Below are 10,416 nucleotides of genomic sequence, written 5' to 3'. Positions count from 1 at the left end.
GGAAGAGCAGTGCCTATTTGACCATCATTATCAACCCTGATTATAGATTGTGCTACATGAGAGCATTACCTTGGGTTAGCATATTCTCAGGGCAAAAGGGTCTAGAGAATAAACATTGCTTTCTTCTCCGATCTTTTGTTTTGTTGCTTTGTTGTTTCCCTGGGAATCTGCATTAGCAGACGAAGCCCATTTGTACTTAGGTGTGTGTAGGGGGAACATCAGGAAGAAGCGGGGGAGGGGGGAATAGGGCCCAGGGCAGTGCCTGGTCAGTGTTGGCCAAGTGCATAGCAGGGCCACGTGGATATAAACACCAGGCTAGGCGTTTGGGTCACTCTAAAGGGGATAGCACAGCGTCAGCACAGCCAGGGCACCCAGGAAAGATGATCACTGTGAGAGGCCCCAGACGGCCTCAGCTGGGGTGCTGTTTACAGCTGGCCGTGTGAGGAGGGCTGTCACAGGTGGGCTCGCCCAGGGTACCCAGGTAAGACTTCGGGCCACCCCTCAACTTCAGTCTCTTCTCTTTATTCTTTAGAACAATAATTGAATGTCTTGAACTAGAGCTGTCCTTTATGAAATGTAACAAATGGAGTTGAATTATAGACATTTTAGAACCAAGGATCTTTTTGGGAGAATATTGTTATATGTGTGATGTGAAGTTTTTTTATTCTGAGAAAGTAGATGAATCAACTCTTTTATGAGAAATTACTTCTCTTCATGGTAGGTGCATCCGTCAGAGGGTGTGGACCGAGACGGCCACATCCCTAGTAGATGCCACCCCAGGGGGTTGAACGCTGGTCTCCTTGTCTCTTTGAACTGCCCAGTGACCACTCAGGTCACTTTGGAGTCTGGACGTTCTTCCCTCTGTCATTTTGGGTTTGGGGCTGTTTCTCCAGAGAATCGCCTTCATCTCCTGTCCCTCGTTCCTCCCCCTGTAGCTGCAGACCCGAGAGGCTTGTCGGGAACATCCCGTGGCGCCGGCACTGCTTGGGCCTGTCTTGGACGTCCTGGCGGCGCTGCTGAGGCAGGGGGAGGGGGCCATCAGCAACCCGCACCACGTTGGCCTGGCCTTCGGTGTCCTGCTGGCTGTGCCTTTGGACGCCCTGAGGCCCCCCGAGTATGGGCGCATCTTCCCGCGGGTCCACAACGTGCTCTTCTCAATCCTGCAGTGTCACCCGAAGGTGAGGAGGACAGGGCGCCCGCTGGGCAGGGAAACGCGTCTTTCAGAAGAGCAGTGGCGTGGGAAAAACAATGGTTTGCGAAACAGACTTTCGGCTTCGAGTAATTTCTAGGGCCCAGGTGGTTTCTCAAGCACAGAAGTATGTGACCTTCACATCAGGCTGTGTTGGATCTGACACTTTGAACATACCTGTGTCCTGGGTGTTTCTGGAAGCCCATTAGAAATTATTCTGTTTTTGCAGATCATATATTTAAATGTCACTCACTGGCTTAGATCTGTTCTCGGGTTTGTAATTCAGTTGCATATAGGGAGTGAGCCATCCTGAGTTCTGGTTTTACAGTGTGCTGCTTTTTAAATAAAATGAGACTAGGAGCAAATGCCCCATAGAAAAGATTCCAGTTTAGCCACCATTTATTGAATGTTTGCTGTGTGTCTCCTTTGACCCCTACAGCAAGTCTGTGTAGTCGGTGGCAATCCCATTTCATTGGTAGAGAAACCGATGCTCAGAGCTGCTGAATGATTTGACCAGTGTCACCCAGCTGAGTCTGAATTTTAGCTACAAGACTGGATTTCCTTGGCGGGTGTTCATTTGTGCCTCTGCTATACGTATGAAGCGTGGGAACTTATAAACAGGACAGATAAACATATACATAGGCACGTTCAAATATTTTTTAAGTGTTTTAATGTTCTAAGGTTGGAGACCTGCCAGCAGTGCAGTTTTTAAAGAATTTATTCTCTGGTAAACTAAGCATTCCATCCAATGTCCTCCCCACTTAAGAATCGCTTTCGGCCCTGCCTATCTTGTGAGGCTCTTTGTTGTTAGATCTCTGCTGATTCTTAGATTTTTGTGTGACCGTAGAATGTAAATGCAATGCCAATCAATTACAAACTGACACCGCAAATCTTGCAGAAGATTCAGGATTTCATGCAGTTGATGAAAGTGACGTTGGAAAACTGTGTGCATCTCCTGCAAAACCAGTGAGGAATGACCATTGAGCAGAATTAGACCATTTAATGAAAGGAGAGAATTGACAAGGATAATGACACGGTATTGCAGTAAAGAAGGATGTGACTTACGACGGCAGCTCACACTCACTGCCCGCGGGGCAGACTCAGGGGAGCGCGGCCCACGCGTTGGGCCATGTGGGCGGTGGACGGGGGTCGATACGGGCCCCCAGCTGGAATCGGCTTGGGTAAATGTGCAGGGAGCAGCACAGAGTGAGCCCAGCCAGGGTCCCCGGCAGGGCGATCCGCAGCTGGTGCCATTCTGAGCTCTTGACATGTTTTAACTTATTTAACCCTCACGACAGCCTGTTATTATCCTCACTTTGCAAATGAGGAAACAGGCACAGAAAAGGTTCAGTGTTCTGTCCGGGATTGCATATTAAGCCAGGGTGTGAACTCAGATGGGCTGGCCCTGGATTTGTGTGCATTTAATCACTGTGATAGCAGAGGAGGAAGACGGGGCCTCTGGAAATGTGATGACGCCCTGGAATACTTCGGCAAAAATGACCTCTTTCTGAACATGTTGCTGAAGCTGATAACTTGACATAAAGAATGTGGTGTTGTGCTCTCCAGACTTTGCTTGGATAAACTGTACCAAAGAAAAGAGTCCCAACACTTGATTCACTCCTCGTTCACCCTGAGCCTTAGAGCAGTGCCGCCCAGTAGAACTTCTCCTGGGCCGGGCGTGTTCCGTATCTGCACCCCCCAGCACAGGAACCATTGGCCACACGTGTCTTGACTACGTAAAATGTGGAATTGTATGACTAGGAACTGAATTTTAACTTTAATTAATTAATATTTCAGTGGCCACATGTGGCTCATGGCTGCCTTATTGGACAGTGAATTGCTTTGATCATGATCTCAGGACGGTTGAGTGTAAAAGAGGCCTGTTTGGGCTTCCCTGTTGGCACAGTGGTTGAGAGTCCACCTGCCGATGCAGGGGACGCGGGTTTGTGCCCCGGTCCGGGAAGATCCCACATGCCGCGGAGCGGCTGGGCCCGTGAGCCATGGCCGCTGAGCTTGCGCGTCCGGAGCCTGTGCTCCGCAACGGGAGAGGCCAAAGCAGTGAGAGGCCCACGTACCGCAAAAAAAAAGAAGCCTGTTTTATAACTTTCATATCATTTTTCAAGATAAAGTCCCAGCCAGACCTTTTCATTGCTAAAAAATGAGAAGTTTTGTTTCTCATTTTAAATGGATTTGCTTTATGTAATCTTTTTCTCTAGTGGCAATTATACTTGAATACACCAGCTACTGTACGTTTTGTTATTTATTTCTACCCACTTTCAGAATGCACCACTAACAGAGTAAAAGACAGATTCAGCAAATTCTAAACTAGGATTGCTTCATTAGTTTCCTAAAGTTATGCAGCATGGAATCCCCACCCCGAACCATAAAAACGGATGTAAAAGAGTTAAGTAAGTAGGGTGAGCATTTCCCTAGAAAATCCTGGCAAAAAGGAGTTGCCACACTGTTTTGAGTGTCCTGATAGATAAGGTTAAGAAGGAAATAAATATGAACTCCTTTAAAGTAGATCTTGAAATAAACAGTTGCCTACATATTTTCATATTCTTTTGTCTATCATTGCAGGTAATGCTGAAAGCCATCCCTTCTTTCTTGAACTGTTTTCATAGACTGGTGTGTTCAGTTATACGTGAAGGGCGGCAGAAAGACAAAGGTAATTCAGAGTAACAGTATCAGATACAGATTTCAAATGTGTTTATTTTACAGGTGTCTCTGGCCACATATGTTATGGAAGATAAAACCACACAGTTGAGTTTACGTAAGAGAAATATTCAGATCATCAAATGAACACGTAAACAATTTAAAATATTTCAGACTGTGACATTTTTTCACTATATCCACAGCAGTGAATGCTTTTGACATCCCCTAATTAAAATAGTTCTTTTCTGGAGGAAAAAAGTATCTAGATTCAGGAAATATTTACTCTCATTTACTGGGGATATAAAAGAGTCTACAATTCCATTCTTGCCCTTACAGAGCTCATAGTTTAATGGGGAGTTTAAGGAGGAACAGGCAGTGGTGGAGCCAGCTTATTGCTCATCTTATACGGGGGCAGAGTTCCTGCAGCTCACTGTCCCTGCTGCATCTCAGCAAGGTTGTGTTTGTTTACAAATGAAGCAAGCTGCCATATGACAATCGCATAAATTATGTGTACAGCTTGTTTTCCAGCCTGGAGGTTTGTTGATTCTTGCTAAATTTCTAATTCTGGGGAAAGTCTCATTATTTAGAAATTTGCATATTATACTGTACATTCCAAAAGTCAAGTTCATTGACGCCTAACATATGTGTAACAAACTGCATCTGTTTAAAGTATATATACTTTAATGAGTTTTTTTTTCTTTTTCGTTTTTTTGCGGTACGCGGTCCTCTCACCGTTGTGGCCTCTCCCGTTGCGGAGCACAGGCTCCGGACGTGCAGGCTCAGTGGCCATGGCTCACGGGCCTAGCCGCTCCGCGGCATGTGGGATCTTCCTGGACCAGGGCACAAACCCGTGTCCCCTGCATCAGCAGGAGGGCTCTCAACCACTGCGCCACCGGGGAAGCCCCTTTAATGAGTTTTAATGGGTAAATTTGTGCAGGGAGGCACCACCAACAGTCAAAACACAGAGCATTTGCATCATCCCCAAAAGAGCCCTCTTGGGGTCCAGCCCCAGCCCCAGGGAGCCACTGATGTGTTTTTTGTCACTGTAGGCTTGTTTGCATTTTCTAGAATTTTATAAAAACGGTGTATTACTATGCTGAGTGAAAACCGGGGAGGTTGCTCTGCTGAGTTGGGGTCCCTCCCCAACTGCTGTGACGGCCTGGCTGGAGGGGGCTGGGGAGCATGTAACCTGGGTCGCGGGGACACTTCAGGCTGTCAGAATCCCTGGGAGAGGAGTGTGTTAAGGCCTGGATGATTCGGGCACTTTAGGGTGGGAGGAACTAGGAGTCAGAAATAAACCTGGGAAGCCAGCAAGAGGTCTAGTAATGGTAGTTTAGTCTCATACCTGTCTATAAAGGAGAAATCCTAGATGATTTGTGAAACTTAATGAGGCAAAGACATAATTAGGCCATCTTATCTTTAGAATCATGTTTTCTTTTCTAAATACAATAGCAATCCTAGATTTCCCCCTAAAATCTTGGTTATTCTAGTCCGACCCTTAAAAAACCCATGGACTGTTGAGGATTGTAAGTGCCCTTCCTTTTGTAATATAGATCAATATTTGGACACATCCTGTCTCCCTAATTCTGTCTTCAAATTGAGCCAACGAAAGAGTCTGGGAAAAAAAAAAAAAGGAAGATTTGAATAATTGGGGCTATGTTGAAAGAGTAAAATTGGAAGAGTTAAAACGCACGGCTTTGAGCTAATCGGTTTGGAAACTCTTTACTTCTGTAGGAAGCGCAGAGGACCTGCCAGTGGTGCTGGAGTGTGCCCGCCTCGTGGAAAGGATGTACAGCCACATGGCACTGCGGGCTGAGGAGTTCAGAGTGTTTTCCCCCTTTATGGTGGCCCAGTATGTGATGGAGGCGCAGAAGGTAAGCCCACAGTCCTCGGTCTCTGGGTCCCCCAGCTGTGCAGCCAGCGACCCGTGGGGCCTGGCGATCCTGTGCGGTGGCGGCTGTCCCGTGTGTGCTGCAGCCCCTGCAGGGTCCCTGTGCGGGCTGCACGAAGACGCAGGGCGCTGGCGGTGCCTGGGTCACAGGGGCTCTCAGCCACCGGTAGGTCTCTCCTTGCTCTGGCACAAACCCTGGGCCTGTTTTGCTCAGTCTCTGGGGTCATGAGGGAGGTGAAATGTTACCCCGGTCCAAGAGCAGGAGGCAGAAAGAGGGATCCTGGGGTCCCTCAGCAGCAGGGGCTCATGGGGCCGCTCTCTGATGCTCAGGCAGATGGCCTGGGGGAGATCCCGGTAGACTTGTTCAACTGGATTAAACGCTCTGGTCCCAATTAATCTGACTTTTGGCCTTAGTATTCTGGATAATTCATTCATTCAACAGTGATCTCACTTTGGAGTGTCAGTGTGCTATTTTCACAGTTCCACAAGACCCCGCGTGACCTGTGTAGTAAGTTCGTTACAAGATTTCATGTCTTACTTGTTTAAATGGAATGTCACACTCTTAAAGTAGTGTGTTCAGGTGTATTATCTGCCTCCTTGTGCAGGTATAGATACACAGTTACATCGTTTATCTTGCTCTCAATAGAATACCCCCCTTTGTAAATCTCGTAAGAATGGTGGTGAGCCACTGGTTAAATGTGTTCCATTAGAGGTGTTGGCATTTCTCAAGGGAGGGTCGTCTGAATGGGCTTCCTTAGAAAGCCTGGTGTGGCCTCAGCTTCCATTCCTGACCCCGCTTCAGGTTGTTTCCACAGCCCCGGCCCCAATCCCTCAGCCAGTGGAGATGCCCGTCACGTGGGTGGACAGTTGGCCGGGTCGGGGGGCGGGTGTGTAGGAGCTGGGGCCGCAGACAAGGGCCCTTGCAAGTCGTCCTTTGAATGAGATATGGGCTTGGGGTTTGGTTTCCTTGCAATTATTTAACATTTTTATAGAATCTTGTTGTTTCCCAAGCAGTTAAGTCATTAATGTGTGAGCTTTTGCTGGAATACGAGCTGGCATGACTTTTTTCTTTTAATAAATTTATTTTATTTATTTATGGCTGGTTGGGTCTTTGTTGCTGTGCACAGGCTTTCTCTAGTTGTGGTGAATGGGGGCTACTCTTCGCTGCAGTGTGTGGGCTTCACATTGAGGTGGCTTCTCTTGCTGTGGAGCACAGGCTCTAGGTACATGGGCTTCAGTAGTTGTGGCACACAGGCTCAGTAGTTGTGGCACACAGGCTCAGTAGTTGTGGCGCACGGGCTTAGTTGCTCCGCGGCATGTGGGATCTTCCCGGACCAGGGCTCGAACCCATGTTGCCTGCATTGACAGGCGGATTCTTAACCACTGCGCCACCAGGGAAGTCTGAGCTGGTATGATTTTTTGTTTCACTGAAGAACAAAATGAGACACAGCAGTATCACTTACCCAAGGGCCAAGAGTGGAGGCTGTGATTTGAACCCTGAAGTCACTGATTATTCTTCTGAGATTTACTTTATGAAAAGTCTCTGGTTTGCCAGCCTCATTATTCGTGTCTAATTTATGCTTGTCTGTTATTTTTTAATTTTAATTTTGAAGGCCAAAGGCATTGGGAATTATCTGAGGCTGTGGCATCCCAGAATCCACTGGCAGGACAGTCTACGTTTTAACTCTTATTTGTTTTTAAAATTGGGAATGAAGAAAGTATTCCATATGTATTAGAGGCTTCTACGGAGAGAGCCATAAATCTTTCTAGACCAGGAAGACATGTTGAAGTTTAATTACAGGCTAGATGGCTTCAGCAGCGGGCGGCATAGGTAAAGGTCTTTCCGTGGTTGGGGCCGATGACAGTGAGATGGCCTCGGGCAGGAGGGGCAGCCGCTCCTACAGACCTTGTTCCTTCCACGCAGAGATGTGTCATCCTGGAGACGTGTCAGGGAAGTTACGGTCACTTTTATCTTCTCTTTTACCCGTAGATCAGATTTACAACTGTCCCTCTATATCAATAGCTTAGAGTAAATAGTTTGCACTATTCCCCTGGCCTAAGGTCCTTTTAGGTTAACTTAGAGATGTTTCCATTCGTTGGCCAGTGACCGTAACGTTGTAGAAATTGACTTTTCCCCGTTTTCCAAATAAGCTGTCTATCGTAAAGACGTGAAGGGGTTGTGTTGTCCTGATACTACCGGCCTTGCTGTCCCATTCCCCGCTCCCCGTGCTCTGGGCTGTATACTTCATAAGGAGACACACCAGCTAAAGGGCTGTGACATTTGGACTCAGATGCCCAGTTCAGACCTCAGTGCTGCCACTGGGGAAATTACTGCACCTCTTTTTGCCTTTGCAAACGGAATTATTTGTTTAGTGAGTGGTGATTCAGTGAATGAGTGAGCAAGCCCTCACCCAGCTAGTGAGGTTAAGCACTTCTTCTGGTTTCAGTTTGTCCGTTTTATTTTTTCTTTCCCTCCCTAATACCTTAGTATGGCATCACAGACAAGCCATTCCTCCTGTGGCCCTTGAATGTTCTTATCATCTGTAAAACAGTAAAATTTAATTAAGATGATCATCTGTCAGATGTTTTTTGAGCTATTGTGTGAAAATAACCATATCTGTGAACAACAGCATCGTCTTAGGGGCAGAAACAAATCACCTCTTTAGAACTCTGTCTCCTGGAGGTTGCCTTGGTGAATCATGCTTCTTAGTTAATAAAACGTATCCTCTCTGGAAGCTGCATGTCTGCAGAGAGGCATGAACTCCTAGGTCATCAGGACACTAATGAAGAACTGGCCACACGCCAGGCCTGTCAGCCGGAACCTTGCTGCTGCTTTCTGGCTGCAGTGGGCAGACTCTGCCCTGCCCAGGTCCGGCTGAAGCCTGGGCGGCTCTGGCAGGGTGAGTAGTGCCTGCTGTCCTGGCCTCTGTGTCCACATACCAGCCTGAATCTCTGATATGCAAGGTTTGTGCCAGTAGCCGATGTAGCCACGCCAGAGCTGGGCTGCCACTCCTCCTGCTGTGGCCCAGATTTTGGTTAACCCAGATTTTTAGGAAGGCTTGCATCTTTGGACACAGGGACCGATTAAACCATTCTGGGGCAGTTAGGGATTTAGGGCCCATTGTGTTATTGTTGAAAGAAGTAAAAATATCTATGAAGTGGTAATTATAAGTCACGTCTGACACTGAGCCACGTGACGGGATCTTTCAGGGATCCAATTGGAGATCGGATTGGAGATCCGATTGCCTACCTGCCCTGCTCTGGGGGGAGGTGGCAACATTGCCACCCTCATCCCATAGTTTAGTAGAGCTTCCAACGTGATTGGCCACGAGGAAGAATATGACACAGTGTTCAGGTGGCTCTTACCATAAGATTTTTTTTTCCCATAAATTTATTTATTTATTTATTTAGGCTGTGTTGGGTCTTTGTTGCTGCACAGGGGCTTTCTCTAGTTGTGGTGAGCGGGGGCTACTCTTCATTGCAGTGTGCGGGCTTCTCATTGTGGTGGCTTCTCTTGTTATGGAGTACAGGCTCTAGGCAAGTTGTGGCTCACGGGCTCTAGAGTACAGGCTCAGTAGTTGTGGCGCACGGGCTTAGTTGCTCTGCAGCATGTGGAATCTTCCTGGACCAGGGCTTGAACTTGTGTCCCCTGCATTGGCAGGTGGGTTCTAAACCATTGTGCCACCAGGGAAGTCCTACCATAAGGTTTTTTAAATCTAAAGATTCAAGTTTTTAAATGCCCCTGGTAAGTGCGGAGGCATCATTCACTGAATAGCAAAGCCACCCCTGTGATTTCGTGATGTTTTACTCCATCTCAGGTTTTTGTTTGCTTGAGTTGACTTCTGTTTCCCCCAAATATAAACTTAAAAGTTTATGAATAGTCAGTTGTTTAACTTACAAGCAAAATGGCATTTTAAAAGGAATGTCTTTTCTCAAGTTGGTGGCAGAAGCTGGAATCCCTCGTCAGAGCCTCCAGGGTCTGGCACCTGCCTGTTTGCGCTCACAGAGAAGTGTGTCCCCTTCTCCCAGGTCACCTTGTATCCGGCGGTGAAAGGCCTCCTGCAGGAGGGCATCTACCTTATCCTGGACCTGTGCATCGAGCCCGACATCCAGTTCCTGCGGGCCTCGCTGCAGCCGGGGGTGCGAGACGTCTTTAAGGAGCTGCACAGTGATTACGTGAAGTACCACAAGGCAAAGCACGAGGGAGAGAGAAGATACACCGTCTAAGCTGCGCACGGACGTGCAGCCATGGCCCCAGGTCCAAGAGAGCTGGAGGAGGCAGGACTTCAGATGCTTGAATTCGCGGCATTGAAACACATGGAAAATCCTTTGGAGTTTATATAATGTGTATTGCATTTTACAGTTATTTTTTCACACTGTTTCTTAACATTTTTTTATCCAGTAAGTATTGCAATAGAATCCTGAATTCAGTAAAATTTGCCAGATCTCCCTTGTGGCCATTCCAAATGTGGTTCTTGTCTCTGTCCAGTGGTTTGGGGTCTCCTCTCCCCACTAGGAACTACATAGAACTTGTTTTTTTCACTTTAGGTACATGGTGTGTAATGAAGCCCAATATAAATATCTTTGCCTTTTACGTTCTTCAAGAAACACGGGACGTTTTCTGAAACACCGCTTTTCTGCCCTCCCTCGGAGCGCATCTTCCGATGGAGCTGGGCAAGTC

The 10,416-nt window shown here is 47.3% G+C and overlaps 1 protein-coding gene across 1 annotated transcript in view; it reads left to right on the top strand.

Annotated features, from left to right (window-relative positions):
• URB2 (URB2 ribosome biogenesis homolog) overlaps positions 1–9,962 on the top strand; it is a 23,008-nt gene extending 13,046 nt beyond the window's left edge. The window contains exons 7-10 of the mRNA XM_007445874.1: positions 936–1,178; positions 3,770–3,857; positions 5,579–5,718; positions 9,765–9,962. Coding sequence (XP_007445936.1) covers positions 936–1,178; positions 3,770–3,857; positions 5,579–5,718; positions 9,765–9,962 — 669 coding nt within the window. The remainder of the gene's footprint in view (positions 1–935; positions 1,179–3,769; positions 3,858–5,578; positions 5,719–9,764) is intronic.
• Positions 9,963–10,416: the final 454 nt, after the last annotated feature.

This window comes from Lipotes vexillifer, unplaced genomic scaffold (assembly GCF_000442215.2).
Source record: "Lipotes vexillifer unplaced genomic scaffold, Lipotes_vexillifer_v1.1 scaffold3135, whole genome shotgun sequence".
Lineage (NCBI taxonomy): Eukaryota > Metazoa > Chordata > Mammalia > Artiodactyla > Lipotidae > Lipotes > Lipotes vexillifer.
Note: the sequence above shows the minus strand (reverse complement) of the source record. Positions and strands in the feature narration are given on the sequence as shown.